This window comes from Nannobrachium achirus (genome assembly GCF_963921795.1).
Source record: "Nannobrachium achirus genome assembly, chromosome: 15".
Classification (NCBI taxonomy): Eukaryota; Metazoa; Chordata; class Actinopteri; order Myctophiformes; family Myctophidae; genus Nannobrachium; species Nannobrachium achirus.
The window spans coordinates 42,543,729-42,560,066 of NC_137822.1; the positions used below are offsets into that span (position 1 = coordinate 42,543,729).

Genomic DNA, 16,338 nt, shown 5'->3' on the forward strand with positions numbered 1-16,338 from the left:
TTTGGGGGGGTCCTTCACCCGATTCTATAAATGTCTTCTGAATTTTACAAGACATTATGATTTATAGAATCGAGTGAAAAATATTCAAAGACTTTTTCTTTTTCACAATTCTTCAAAAATAGCAGATCTACAAGCTCGCAGCGCGGCACTCAGTGCCGCGCTGTGAGCTTGTATATTTGCTATTTTTCAATAGTTAAAGCATAAAATAATTGTTGAACACTGCAGAAATCACCATGAGCGTCTCAGAGGGAAGCAGGGCCTGCTGTGCGCGCTAGCAACATGCAGCGTGTGAACGTGAACAATATGGACGTACCTCGTGTGGCTAATAATAATAATAAGAAAAAGTTAAAACACTTTATAAAGCTATCAACAGTGCACCCATTTCTGTGCAAATCAGCTTCCGATCGACCTACTGTACGTGTTAAATGCTGCAATCCGGTTTAAAGATTTAACACGTCCCGCACCGCCAGCTCAAGGCCGGGCGGGTTTGAATACAACTACGGTGCGTCCAGCTTTTGCCGAGTGTTAGACACTCTGCGTTTAATACAAATGTTTTATTTATTAAAATAAGTTGTGGATTGCAGCTTTTAAGTTATCTAAAATGGACGGATGGGACAAGGGGAGACACACACACACACACACACACACACACACACACACACACACACACACACACACACACACGCGCGCACACACGCGCGCACACACACACACACACAGGGCTTTGGCACTCGAAATGGGGAAATACAACATTAAGGTTGAACTGCATGAGAAGAAGAAAAAAATTAAAAAAAAGGCACCACAAAAGAAAAAAACAATGGATATACACACATTGCCTTATAAGGGGCGGTCCACACCAAGTGCTATAACTATACCATGACTCGTTGATTAAAAAGCTGAATAAAATGTCACGACCGAAAAACAAAGTCCCAATCTGCGATTTTTGAAACCGCGTCAAAGGAGCCCCACACACATACATACAATAGCCAATACTGCACGTAAAGTTAAGACGTTTTAGTATGTAGAAGAATCGATTCAGAGCAGCCAAACTGTTGAAGAAATCACAGACTGGAGCTTTAACCTTTCCTTTCATGAAATACCCCAGGCCATTATATGCTTCTGACAGGGTTCCCACACATTTTAAACAATGAATTTTCTAAACCTTTCCATTGCTTTTACAATGTATTTCACCCCATTTCCAGGCCTATAGCGATCACATGTGTAATAATGAGACTCTTAAACCAGTGTGTTATCAACGCACCAAGACAGACTCGAGCTAAGCGGTCGCGTGACATCTAGAAGCTAACAACCTATCACGTAGCACTGCATTTTACCACGTTACATCTTTCACGTAGACAAAAACTACGGTATGTATTTCTTTGGTGTTGGGCAGAATCGACAATTTTCCCAGTAAACGAACCTCCTACTTGATCACACTACAGCGTCACACAAAACGCGCCGCGTTTAGAGCTTGTAGATCTGCTACTTTTGCCATTTTTGGTACTTTCCAAAACATTTGATCAATTCCCAAACTTTTCCAGGCCTGGAAAACATTTTTTTCCAGGAATTTCATGAACGTGTGGGAACCCTGTTGTGAACGTGTGTGTTCTATTGCTAGTTTGACAATATCTTCATAGTTATAGTTACACCTGATGTGGACGGCCGTGTATTAAAAAAGAAAAAGAAAAAACATGGATGATAAAGCACATGGAATGGGTGTGTGTGTGGCGAAACATGTCGAGATAAGAGAGAGAGAGAGAAGTACAAGACGTGGATGCGAACCTCGCTCCGTTCCAGTCCAACACAATAACAACGACCTTCTTTTCCCCCCATACAAAGATAACAACTAGTTGATTGTTTTAAACAAAGGAAAGGGAGGGAAACAGAGAGGAACAAAGTCTCCACTTGATTGGGTAAGGTAGGTAGGAAGGAAGGTATGGACACTTGATTGGGTAAGGTAGGTAGGTAGGAAGGTGCGGACAAAAGAGGAACACTAGCCATGCGCTTCTTCCTCCACGGAGCTCTCCGGCGTTCTGCTGCCACCTGTTGGCGGCAGACAGTCAGTGACAGGAGAAGAGGGGTGAGTGAGTGAGGGGTGAGAAAAAACAAATGCACTTAAAAACACAATCAATAGAGCAGTGAAGTCATGATGTCACTCGCTCATCCCCCGGTTCATGGAAGTAATTTCTCTATGGAGAATAACATTGAGTCATCATCTTAAACACCATCAGATGATTCTTCATATCCATATGAGTCAAACCGCTGAGATCATTTGTTTATGTTTGGAACACAGTTCTTATATGACGCCATATGAAAAAAGTCTATGGGAATTCAGAATGGGGGGGAAAAAACGTGAACCAGGAAGGTTGGGTAAATGACATCAGACTTCACTTCTCTATGACGCCATCTTGATGAATTGAATACACAGGACCACAAAGGAAACAAGCCTTTTTAGCATCATTGTATAACTCAAATAACATTGATAGTGGAAATAGCCGATCTACAAGCTCACAACGCGTCGCGATGCGACGCGTTGTGAGCTTGTAGATCTGCTATTTCCACTATTTCTGACATTTTTCAACATTCACGATTATGACGATTATGACAAAATAATTGTGATAATGTCAAATAATCACGATTAGACGATTATGTAATAATTGTGACAGCCCTACTTAAAAACAAAATCAATGACGCCATCTTGATGAATTGAATACACAGGACCACAAAGGAAACAAGCCTTTTTAGCATCATTGTATAACTGTACCTGTGTGCATTTTGCAAACTGTTAATAAAGTATTCACTCAATCAAGCGATTATGCCTCATCTATTTTTAGGGAGGTCGGTGACACTTAATTTACTCCCCATAAAATAACGGCGTCGTATGCCGACCATTAGACGACATACAAACTGACAAGACGTCAAGATGCTTATTTCTCGGTTATTTTTGGCATGCAACAGTGTTTTACGACAAAGTATTGATTCAGGTGCAGAACATTTTTGGTTAAAATAAGTGTTAAATAGCTCTATATTCTGATAGTAATCATTGCCAACTTTGTTTTAACCAAAAAAAATTATCACTTTTATACTAGCCTTAAAACACACCGGGTGGACATGACAAAACTGTGTGCAACTGCAAACATGCGTTCTCGGTGGGAATACAACGCCACAGTATGGTCTTGATTGGTACGATGACAGTACAGTACGGTAGTACATAACCAACAGAGACCACTAGGGGATCGTGGGTTTGATGGCAGACCAGTGTTAATTTTGTAGACTAAAAAAACTATGGTGAAAAATGTTCCGTCAACTATCCCTTTTCAATGACTATTCTAAAACTAAATAAAAACTAAGCTATGATGACTAAAACTAGACTGAAATGCTAGAGAGGGACTAGTGGAGAAGAGATCCAAGAGATTAGAATTCAAATCAGCCATTATGACACCATCAAGGCCTGCCAAAATACATTTCAACTGTAGATGTAGACAACTAAAAACGACAACGACAACTTAGTTTTTTTTTTTTACAAAAAGGGTTCATATTTTAGATTGTAATTAGAGAAAAGAAAAAGTGAGTGTTAAAATGTTTTCATTTGCTTCGTTCTATTGTTTTATCGCGTTTACCGTGCTAAAATGTGGGGCATGGGTACGCATGAGGGCATGAGTACAAGTGGCTCAATATGTCTTTTTAGACACAATAAGCCAGCAGTTTCTTTATTGCTATTTACAGTAACACTTCTAGCCCCCATAAGTCACATCCAACCATGAAAGGTTGCGTTGTATCTTGGGAATGTGCTTATTCTGTGTAAAATAACATATTTAGCCACTTGTATGCATGCCCCCAACCACTCAAATAAGAAAGAAGTAAATGAAATTGTTTTAACACTCATCTTTTATATTCTTTAATTACAATCTAAAATATGAACCCTTGTTGTAAAAAACTAAAATTGTCCTTTAAACTACACTAAAACAAATATTTCTTTGACCAGAATATGACTAAAAATAAATAAAAAATTGCTGTCAAAATTAACACTGGGATAGAGTAGAAATCTCCCATGAGGAAGGATGAGGAACTATAGCTGACTACCACTACACTATAAGCATATATTATACACAAGCATGCACACACTGTGACACACACCAATCCACACAGACCCGCACCACCTCATCATTCAATGGTGATGTGCCGGAAGTACAAATCCCATTCATGTTCTGCAGAGAGGACTTTATTATCAGTTATATAAAGTCCTAACAATCCAAGATTGTCTTACCATGAGCAACGTGGCTGTAGAACAATGCTACAGGTATATATGCTACTATAGAAATATGGTTCTCAAACCTTTACATGCCAAGGACCCCCATAACTTTGAGAGTGTACACATTGAACCCTTTTGGTTCCATTTGATGCCAGTGTCTTTTTGAGGATTCAAAACTTCTCCCCATCCTCAGAATGACTCTTAGTCCAGTCCAGGGCTGAGCGTGTATGAGGTTTTGACAATACTTGTAACAATAAATACGTTTTATGAAATAAACAGCCTTATTATTTAAATATTTCACAGACAGTATGAATACAAATAATGTATTCATTTCTGCGAACTTAAGATCATTGTTTTATTTGATGGCCTTTTCCTGCCCTGGGCATTTGGCCTCATTGCCCTCAGAAAGATGACGACCACCACCAAAGGCCAAGTGGCTGTGCTCATGAAACGAGGACATTCCAGGCCTGCTTGGAGAGTTACATCATCACGGCTAAGTGTACAGAATCCCCGGTGCAGAAAATGAATGGGATGTTTACTCCCGGAAACTCACAGTTTATGTTCTATTAAAACACAAAGGACACCAAGTGAAGTGGAACTCTGTCCCAAGACCAAATAAAGTCCAAAAGTCTGCCTCAAATAGCAGATCTACAGTGCAAGCTTCACAATGCGACTGAAACGCATTGTGCTTGTAGATCAGCTACTTTTTGGCACGGGTATGAATTTGAAGTGCAGACATGAATAGTTTTATAGGTAAAAAAAAACACCACTTTTCTCCTTGGTGTCCTTGTAGAAAGAGTAAGAGTCTAGGGGGGTGTGTGTGTGTGTGTGTGTGTGTCTGTGTCTGTGTCTGTGTGTGTGTGTGTGTGTGTGTGTGTGTGTGTGTGTGTGTGTGTGTGTGTGTGTGTGTGTGTGTGTGTGTGTGTACTACATCAGTTTCTAAACGTCTGGTCTGGGGCTCACAGGGGGTCCACAATGGACACTTACTGGTCTGTAACTCTCAGAGCGTACAATTGAAACTTTTTCCTTTGGAACACCAATACACTGTAACATTATCAGTGTTCATTTAACTCTGAGAGTGTACAAATGGAACCAAATGGACCTGTAAGGGTTTTGGAGCCCCCTGGAGGCCCCCAACCGTGGACCAGACTTTGAGATAGGGCATTCACCAAATATTCGAATATTCGAACATTCGAATATCAAAGTCACCATTCGACATTGTTCACCCAAGTCGAATATTTGCTTCTTTTTTTTGTTTTCTCTTTAAAAAATATATAGTTTATAAAGCTTGGCTAGATAGGAAGTCATAAGAATGAGTTGTCAGTCAGTGAAAACAGCAAATCTACATGCTCACAACGCCTTGCAACGCGAGGCGTTGTGAGCATGTAGATCGGCTATTCTCACAATGTTCGCCTCTTGCTTACTTAATATTTGACAGTTTGGCCAGTCCTGTCGAATATTCGACTATTCGAATACTTTGAGGTCGAATACTGAAAATCACTATTTGTGAATGCCCTACTTTGAGAAGCAGTTTTTGCTGCCATACCGCAGACACATGGCAGAAGTGGCCTTTACCTCAAAAGCAACACAAAACAAACATACTAACAACAGTTGTTGTCTTTACCTCAAAGCAACACAAGCAACACTAACAGTAGTTGTCAATGGTGTCAAAGAATGAAATGTTAACAGCGAACTCTGGAGCGAGCCAGAGGTGATGAGCATGATGGAGGCAAAGTGAAAAAAGGAGAGAAAAACAAACAAGAGAGAGAAAGAAGAGAACGGTCTTAGTTCAGCTGAAGGCTGTAACCTTTATAACAAGGACCACTTTCACCCATTTTCAACATTATCTTCATATAATTGGCCCTCACTAATGCTCCATATAAGATCGTACCATTTCTGTTGTGTCTCATCATAATTGGTGGGCTGTGGACAGTTCAGAGTGACATCATCATCCATAAGGAATGCAAGCTACTACAAACCACTAAGGTCTCAGAGGCACTTGCCCATAGTTCTACTTTTATCAAAAGGTCATGTCAACTTTCCCCGAAAAGTAAAATCTGAATCTAACAGTTCATTTTAACAGTTATGTTTTACTTTTTACTTGCGAATTCTGGGGCTGCGCAATTTGGACATACAGTACCTCAATATTTATGGCTAATATCTCAATAGCTATACAATATGACTATTCGTTCACACTTGTTATTCTACATTTTTAACAAGTGTAGCAACAGTGACTGAAAACTCTCTCTTATTTTAAATGCCAGACTTCTTGAGTTGTGTTTATAGGGAAGTATAGAGTTGCTTCGCCACTCAAACACACTTAATAATAATAATAATACATTTTATTTGTAATGCACTTTACATTTGACAGCAAATCTCAAAGTGCTACAGTACAGGGAAACATAAACTACAGCCTCTCTCTCCCAGGGAAAGGTAGCAAGCTATGAAACCATCATTTCTTGCATTAAAGGACAACTTTAGTTTTTTACAACAAGGGTTCATATTTTACATTGTAATTAAAGAATATAAAAGATGAGTGTTAAAATTATTTCATTTACTTCTTTCTATGGTTTTAAAGATTCTTATTTCAGTGGTGGCTAGTAGTGTTACTGTAAATAGCAATAAAGAAACTGCTGGCTTATTGTGTCTAAAAATACATATTTAGCCACTTGTACGCATGCCCCCATGCGTATGCATGCCCCACATTTTAGCACGGTAAACACGATAAAACAATAGAACGAAGCACATGAAAACATTTTAACACTCACTTTTTCTTTTCTCTAATTACAATCTAAAATATGAACCCTTTTTGTAAAAAAAACAAAGTTGTCCTTTAACAATAAAATAAAATAATAAAATAATTTTGTTTGAAATGACCAAAAACTGCCCACCGATGATGTCACTGGTAGGCAGGTTTCTGAACCGTCCACAGTGCTAATCTTTGAGTGAGTAGACAAAAATGGTACCATGTTATTAGATGATTTAAAAAGGTCCTTACACACCGGGGAATATTTGTTTTGGTGTGAATAACCACATGAACCCCTGTGTCTTAATAATAGGGAAACATTCGGCAAAAATAGCCAATCTGCAAGCTCACAACGTGTTGCAGCGCATCATGTTGTGAGCTTGTACATTAGCACATGTTTGGCTAAGAGATTTGGTTCAGAGGTGATAAAGGGGACGGCCAAGCATAGCTTCCTGGGGGACCACGCTTACTGAAGTATAATACGTGGTTTAATTCAGGGGTTCCCAAACTTTTTTAGCTCGGGGCACCCCTATAAATATTTTTTTCATCCAGCACCTTATATTTATAGCATATTTTAGCGATTATGTTTTGAGAGGAAAACAAGATAATAGCCATTTTGGTTAGAACTGACTGAAAATAACTTTGTACTTCAAGTTTAAAATGATACTAAATATATTTTTAAATGTCCAAATAAATTCCAAATATTATCAAATTATGTCACGGCACCCCTGGACTGCCGTCGCAGCACCCTAGGGTGCCCCGTCACCCACTTTGAAAACCCCTGGTTTAATTCATTCGAAAATAGATATTTTCGAACTGTTGTTATTGTCATGCAGATAAAGCGATGCAATTTTTTAATCAAATCAAATAAAGGCTTTAAGCTGCATGAATGAGGCATCAGTTCATCACTGTCAGGCAGAAATCCTGTATCTCCAAATAATCTTACTTTGTTTCTGTAAATTAACAGTGGCACACAAAAGTAGCGAAAATAGCCAATCTACAAGCTCACGACACGTTGCATCGTAGATGTTCTATTTTTCATATTTTTGAAGTTAAAGTGGTTAAGTGTGGCTGTGGGTTTTACAAATACTTAACCAATGAAAAGCATTTTTCTTATTCTAAATTTCTTTTGGACATACAAGGTTTCCATCCGACAGTGAATGAATGAACAGCTTTGATGCTAAGTACTCGTCTGAGTAATGTTTGTAATAGATATCATTTTCATATGGTTTATTCATCACAACCCCCTGTCTGTAAAGACCTTTAGTCTAAAACACAGTTAGAAGCAGGCTATGAGACAGAAAATCAACTGTTCTATCATCACAGATTCACAATTCTCTACTCTACTAGAGAATTAAACTAAACTCTAGAAAGGCTTCCAGGAAGTGGTTAGTATTTTTACTCAACTTAAATCAGTGGTTCTCAAACATTTTCGCGTCAAGGACATATCCACACCCCCATCATTTTACATGACAATTATTGTAACTGTGATTAACAATTTAATTGTGTTTTGTCGTTGACAATTACATTTTTGTTTGGCTTGTAGTCTTTGAATCTGCACATATATGACACATATGACAGATATGACACATAACATAAATATACAAAGAATTTACTGATATGCGTCGCACACTATGCATCGCGATGCGACGCGTGTCTATTTCCACTATTTTTGAAAATATATTAACATTTTTCAACATGGAAACGATTATGATGATTATGACAAAATAACTGTGATTATGTCAAATAATTGCGATTAGACCATTATGTAATAATTGTGACAGGCCTGGTAGCCAACATATAAAATCTGTATAAAAAAGGGGTTAAAACGATTGTGATGCTGTATTAACACATTTTGCTGGGGACCCCCAGCTGTAACCTGCTCAAGCACCCCTGTGGGGGTCCCCCCCAGACCCTAATCTGAGAACCACTGACTTAAATAACTTCTAAAATTCTTTCTAAAAAGACCAGAGACAGACAGAATGTTGGAGAACAACAGAATGCTAACCTTGCTGTGAGGTGTTCCTCTCGTTGAGGAGCTTAGTCTGACTGTTGGGCAGGATCTTAATCTCTGGAGGCTCTGGAGTCTGAGCCGCGTGGGAGGAGGCCATCAGAGCGTTCAAATACTGCAGACGAGTCACCTACAAGAACACACACACACACACACACACACACACTAGTGCTGATTTCGTGGACTAAATCTAAGATGAAAAGTGTTTGTCGACCGCCTTTTTTCATGGGCGAAAACTAAATAAAAACGAAGCTATGAGGACTAAAACTAATGCTAATTATATAGACCATGTCATCAACAAATAAAAACTAAACTAAAATGTCAGGGAGGGACTGGTGGAGAAGAGATCCAGTAGAAAATAGCAGACCTACAAGATCACAAAGTGTCGCAGCGAGCTTGTAGATCTGCTATTTTCAACATGCAACCAAGTGTAAAGTCAGGCATTACAATGCCATCAAGGGCCGCCAAAATACATTTTAGTCAAAATTTGCTGTCAAATCCAACACAGTCACACACACACTGATGCCAATCATGATGATTCAAGTAGCAGTTGAGTGCCCACTCGCACACATACACACACACATACATACTATACTAGCAATGTGCACACATTCAAGCCTGTTTTGTTCTTGAGTATTACCCGTATGAGCTGCAGGTCTGTCAGAGCTCGGACGGTGTAATCAGGACAATAACTGGACGGGCTTGTAGCTTCTCCCAGCTCAAAGGGATCTTTGGGAGAACGATGGGTTGACACTGGAGACTGGTGCACTGCAATCACACACATAGAAACACACATACACACACACACACACACACACACACACACACACACACACACACACACACAGTAAGCTCACAATAGGACAACATTACTGGCATGATCAAATCCCGAATTTACGGCAAACTGACGTTGGCTACTTCAGTTATACTGTGCCAAGATATTCTGATCAGAGAACCTTATAAGATGATCCTGTAGTGAAGTGTGTGATGCTTCCAAAATCGTTTAAATTAACAGGGCTCTTCAACGTTGTCAGGCCAAGGACCCCTTAGTTGAGAGAGAGATGAAGCAGGGACCCCCACAACCTTCTCATAGAGTCCACCATATAGTTTCATTGTTTGACAGCACAATCATCAGTGTATTTTGGATTCATGTCAATTTGTGTTTTCAGATATTTAACCACTTGAGCCGTCATTACCTAGTAAACTTGACCTTTTACTCTGTACTTAGTCCGCTCTTTTTCCCCCTCTACACCGAACCTCTTTGCCGAAAATAGCCGATCTACAATCTCACAAATACAGTTCTCAGAACATGGACACGAGGGTTCAAGTTGTTAACATAAAAAGGATTGGAAGATTTGGAGGATCCCCTGTAGTAACTCTGAGGACCCCCTAGGGGTCCCGGACCTTTTTCTAAAGTCTTCTAGTGCATGTCCAGCTTTAGAGTATATTTCAGCAGGACTGCATGGAACGATTAACCAGACCAGTTGGAAAAGCAGACATTGAATCATTGATCAGTGGAGCTCTAGCAGCAGTTGACAGAGGAGTTAATGAGTGAAGCAGGCTGCTTGCAGTCAACACAATGAACACATGGCTCAGTCTAGTCTCCACAGCCACAAAACTTCAATCTGATCTTCGGGTGAAAAGCATGTTTTCAGAGAAGATGGCCTAGTACAGGGTTCCCCAATAGGCGGCCCGTGGGCCATTTGAGGCCCGCGGGGGGCTACTGTCTGGCTGGCCCCCACCAACCCCAGTAATAATGGTGGTATAAGAGCAGCAACAACACTAGTATATCGTCGTTGTCGGGTGGAAATCTCGTATCTCCAAATTTGTACGTTCTTTCACAAATCATACAAGGCCGTCGCACAAAAGTAGTGAAAACAGCAGATCTACAAGCACACAACGCCTCGCTGTGTGAGGCGTTGTGTGCTTGTAGATCGGCTGTTTTCACTATTTAAATGATTTTTAAAATGATAAATTCAAAACGAACAGTTTTGGACATACAAGATTTTCACCCGACAACGACGAAAACTGTCGCTGGAGTAGCGGGAACGCCACCGTCGCCCCCTGCAATGTTGTGGCCCTCGGCTTGGTACCCTAGACATAATTCAATGTTGTGGCCCTCGGCTTGGTAACCTAGACATAATTCGGCCCTTGGGGAAAACTAATTGGGGAACCCTGGCCTAGTAGTTCAGGGTAGCTGAGAGAGAGTGAAGCAGCGACCCCCCCTCTACATATTGGATTGTTCTGTCTGCGAGCAGTCCTGCCAATGTCCTCCCCAGCAGTGTTTTTGACAGCAAATTTTGATTTAGTTTTAGTCATAGTCTTTTGATGTAGTTTTAGTCATAATTTAGTCACCGGAAGTTTTAGTTTTAGTCTATTTTTTGTTGACTAAATATCATAAGATTTTAGGCGACTAAATCTACAGTTGATTTAGTCAACTAAAATGTATTTTTGCAGGCCTTGATGGCGTCGTAATGACTGATTTTACACACTGCTATTTTCAGCACGCAACACCTGAGAGCCATCAAAAATTAAATGACACTTCTCCACTAGTCCCTCCCCAACATTTTAGTCTAGTTTTTTATTTTGTTGACGAAATTGTCAATATATTTAGTCTTAGAAAGTCATAACAGCTTAGTTTTTATTTTGTTTTCGTCAGTGAAAAAAACGCAGTCGACAAAAAAAATTCGTCATAGTTTTAGTCGACGAAATCAACACTGCTCCCCAGAATGGGGATGCAAGGGTTCAAGTGGTTAATTAATACAAATAACAAAATAAAAGTCCCCATCACACGACGATTTGGCAATCCCCGATTCTGAGGACCCCTGGCTTGGTTCATCTAAAGCAGTGGTTCTCAAACTTGGGGCCCCCAAATTATTTTGTGGGGTCCCCAAATGATTAGCTTAATGTATTTTTTTTCTTTCACTCAACGGTAGTCATACCAACACACAGTATAAGTGTATACAGGGTATCTGCACATTTATAAAGTGACAATTTAAGGACTTTCAAGACCGTTTTGATACCAAACTGGCCAAACTGTCAAATATTAAGTATTTGAACATTGTTCAAGGTGAACATTGTGAAAATTGTGAAAAAAACACAATTCGCAGTGCGAGGCGTTGTGAACATGTAGATCTGCTATTTTCACAATATTTATCTGTGGAACCGAGTCACATTAAATGTAACACCGTACCTACAATTCCAAGTGCTTGTCAGGGTGGGGGTCCCCAGTGCAAATATGTTTGAGAAAGGTTTGAGAACCCCTGATCTAAAGGACTCGTCTCTACTGCTTCCACCACCCATCTGCAGTGCCCCCAAATCGATGTATGTACAGCAGGGTTCCCCAATTAGTTTTCCCCAAGGGCCGAATTATGTCTAGGGTATCAAGCCGAGGGCCACAACATTGCAGGGGGCGACGGTGGCGTTCCCACTACTCCAGCAACAGTTTTCGTCGTTGTCGGGTGAAAATCTTGTATGTCCAAAACCGTTCGTTTTGAATTTATCATTTTAAAAATGATTTAAAGTAGCGAAAACAGCCGATCTACAAGCACACAACACCTCGCGGTGCGAGGCGTTGTGTGCTTGTAGATCTGCTGTTTTCACTACTTTTGTGTGACGGCCTTGTATGATTTGCGAAAGAACTTACAGAGATAAGAGGTTTCCACCCGACAACGAGGATATACTAGTGTTGTTGCTGCTCTTATACCACCATTATTACTGGGGTTGGTGGGGGCCAGACAGTAGACCCCCAGAATTGATTTCAAGAGTTAACTGGCAACTTTTACAGCCTTGCGATGGCCAGGCCCACAGTTACATTTCAGACATGCTGGAGCTGTATCAGCCTTAGATCCTGGTGCAGGACTCTCCTGATTGTTCCCATTACTGGCCTGGTCACCATGGGTGACCAGGCTTTCTCTGTCCGGCACCTAGGCTCTGGAATGGCCTGGCAGATAGGCTAGCTAGGTCAGTGTCTTCTTTTAAATCACAGCTGAGAACTCACCATTACACCAAGGCATTCTCTTAGATAGAACTTAAGACTTTTGGATTCATTTATGTATTATTTTTTGCTTGTTTACCTTTTGTTTAATCAACTGTTGTAGTTTTACCTCGCTGCACTTTATTTTATTATATTTTAACTATGTTTTGAATCTTAACTAAAACAAATAGACTAAAACAAGGTGTACCACCCTGATCCACACAATTGATATCCAATTCCTGTCAGCCACAGGCTTGGCCTGTTAAGTGTTATTTACTACTATACATAAATCCACATTTGCGTAACCATTTAAACACCATTTTATACTTTCACAAAGTTTCAAAATGTGCAGATCTATAAGCTCACATCGTGTCACATGGTAACGACTTTATGACCTTGTAGATCAGCCATTTTTGGCTACATACAAGGAATATTAGCTTATCATTACTTCTCACCTGAAGATGGCGCCGTGAGAGCAGCTACACCATAATATGTAAATGCCCCGTTCTCAAACTTCAGCCCCTCTTTACCGATCTCCACCTCCACACGACCCTGAGGAGACAGACAGCATCCATCAGTCAGTATGGGTCTTTTACACAATCATTTCTCCTTAAAAAGGTTAATGAAGTTGATTCTGATTCCTTACTTAACTGATCAAATGTTATGTATTGAAATGTGTCGACTACCAACATGTACTTCAAAGTAGGCCTGTCACCATCATTACGTTGCAGGATACTGCAAGTAGGTGGGCCCCTGGATTATTGTCAAAATAATATTAATTACAAATATTAAAAACTTCAAAATGACTTTCCAATGTGACACCGACAAATAGGAACTTAATGCTTTGTTAAGGCTGTAATATATAGAACCAAAGGGGAAATAGGTCCTCAGGATTTTTAGTGTGTTATGCTTTGGCTTTTAGGCTAAATGTCTGACTGTACCTCGTGCCTTTTCTGAATAATAAAGAATTCAATCGATCAAAATCGTGCGTTAGTTTCATTAATCCAAGCCGTGAAAAAAATCGATCGATCGTTAGAATAAAACATGCTCCGAACACTTAACGAATTCTGGACTCGAGATAAAAAATTAAAATTAAAATAACTCTACTGGGGGGCGCCCGCTGGCCTACTGGTCCAGGCACATACCACATAGGCATTGATGCCTGCTGGCGTTGCCGGTTCGATTCACAATCCGGACGACCTTTGCCGCCTGTCACTCCCCATCTCTCCCCCCATTTCTTCATTGTCAGTCTACTGTCCTATCGAATAAAGGCATAAAAGCCCAAAAAACGAATCTTTCAAAAAATAAGAACTCTGCTGATTGGTCATGGACATGATAACATCAGATTAACTAATTTCCCGCGATCCCCGTCGATACTTTCCCGCTGTACCTCTCTGCGATGCCCGAGGAGCCAGAAGATTTAATTAGCTTTAATCATTATGAAACGATTAAAAGTATGGTCGCTGTATATAGCTGCTTCTGAGACTTTAGGCCCGCCCCCTAACTGTATCCGGTCGTATTTCCTGTTTAGACCGGATCTAGGTTTCCATATCCGGTCTGAGAGCCCATCGCAGCTGCCGTCCCATAGGTTTGCGTTGTAAACAGAGGAAGGAGCTGCACGGCCATATCATCGTCTTTTTTCACAATTTCTTTTTTATTTGATAGCTGTTTGATTCTTGTGCCCGCCTGGCATATGATCCGCGCACATATCATCTGCTATGTGCGCGAACGTGCCCACGTGTTACCATAGAGCACAGCTGGCTGTTTCCAATGTTTTCTTATGTAAATACTGGCAGATTCAGCAGGATACTGCCTGGCAACGGATTTGTCTATTCCAATGGATTTATTTTTATTTGAAAGCTGTCATCTTGTCTACCGGTCTACTACATGAGTTGCGCACAGATCATGCACTATGCGTGCACGTGCCCACGTTAAAAGGTAAGGACAATTTGGCAGCTACTTAGTACAGCTATGTTTAAAATGGCAGCAAAATTGTTAACGTGGTAAGACTGCTACTCTGAAATTCCCCTTCAACATGTGGTCAGATGGGTGGCGCGCCAACGCTTTTTCAAGGTCTTCTAACAGGTCCCTGATACCAGTAGCGACTTTAAGCTCGATGATTTTCAGGACGGCAACGCCAGGAGGACTACGGCTGCTATGACGTAATCGCCGTAGCGGTCAAAATGGTTAAGCAATAAGCCTCAGCGGCGACGGGGTCCCACCCCTTTCACTGAACGCTTTGGTTCCCATGGCGACGCGTACACGCAGCAGACGGAGTAGGCGCTACGTGGGAAGGGGGACCTTCTGCCGTAGTAGAGACGGCTGCGGCGACGGCAGGTTTATCTATCGAGCGCGGATCATTTCCGGTTACCGTTGTCATCTGCCGTTGCTGTAGCGTTGCTTGAGGTCGCTAGTACCTGCAGTAGGAGGATGAAGTAGTCCACGGGGTGGTTGCGGGTGTACAGGTAGTGCTCGTGACTCAGACGGTTGTTGGGGTCAAAGTGCACTTCCTGGTTGACGCTGGGGTGGCGCAGCAGGTGGAACAGGACCTTCTCTGACATGCGAGCAGGACTGAAGTGCTCCACTTCTGTTAGGAGGACACAACAGGAACACACACATTATTATCATACAGGACTGAAGTGTTCCACCTCTGTTAGGAGGACACAACATGAACACACACATTATTATCATCAGGACTGAAGTGCTCCACCTCTGCAGGTTACACATACATACAGTACATACATAAATGAATAAGCCTGTAGAGCATAGGGCTGTCACCATTATGACATTTTACATGACGATTAATTGTCACTCAAATAATTGCGATTAACGATTTAATTGAGTTTTTGTCGTTGACAATTACATTTCTGTTTGGCTTTTAGGCTTTGAAGTTGCACATGGTAGATATGACACATAACCTAAATATACAAAGAAATTACTGACAAATTTGACAACTTTATACTTAAAAAGAACATTGATAGTGGAAATAGCCGATCTGCAAGCTCACAACTTGTAGCTCTGTGAGCTTGTAGATCTGCTATTTCCACTATTTTTTACTTAAAAAAGAATATATATATATATATATGATAATTTTTCAACATGGAAACGATTATGACTATTATGAAAAATAATCGCGATTATGTCAAATAATTGCGATTCGAAAATGATGTAATAATTGTGACAGCCCTAATAGAGCAGTGGTTCCAAAGCGTTTTAGCTCAAGACCCAAAAGAGAAGTTTGATGTCTCCCTGGAAACCAAACTAGTGACAATAGCAGATTGTGATGAGCATTTGTGATACATTGTGTACTTTATCAACTTATTTTATCATCATGCAGGTTTTATTCGTTAGAA

The 16,338-nt window shown here is 40.6% G+C and overlaps 1 protein-coding gene across 1 annotated transcript in view; it reads right to left on the reverse strand.

The window, feature by feature from the left end:
- Positions 1-240: 240 nt before the first annotated feature.
- Positions 241-16,338, reverse strand: part of cnnm3 (cyclin and CBS domain divalent metal cation transport mediator 3) — a gene marked incomplete at its 5' end in the record, with an annotated part of 31,870 nt that continues 15,772 nt past the window's right edge. Inside the window, 5 exons of the mRNA XM_080743298.1 lie at positions 241-2,043; positions 9,007-9,139; positions 9,650-9,777; positions 13,441-13,537; positions 15,403-15,572. Of these exons, the coding sequence (XP_080599424.1) occupies positions 1,994-2,043; positions 9,007-9,139; positions 9,650-9,777; positions 13,441-13,537; positions 15,403-15,572 (578 nt within the window). The 3' untranslated portion in view covers positions 241-1,993. The remainder of the gene's footprint in view (positions 2,044-9,006; positions 9,140-9,649; positions 9,778-13,440; positions 13,538-15,402; positions 15,573-16,338) is intronic.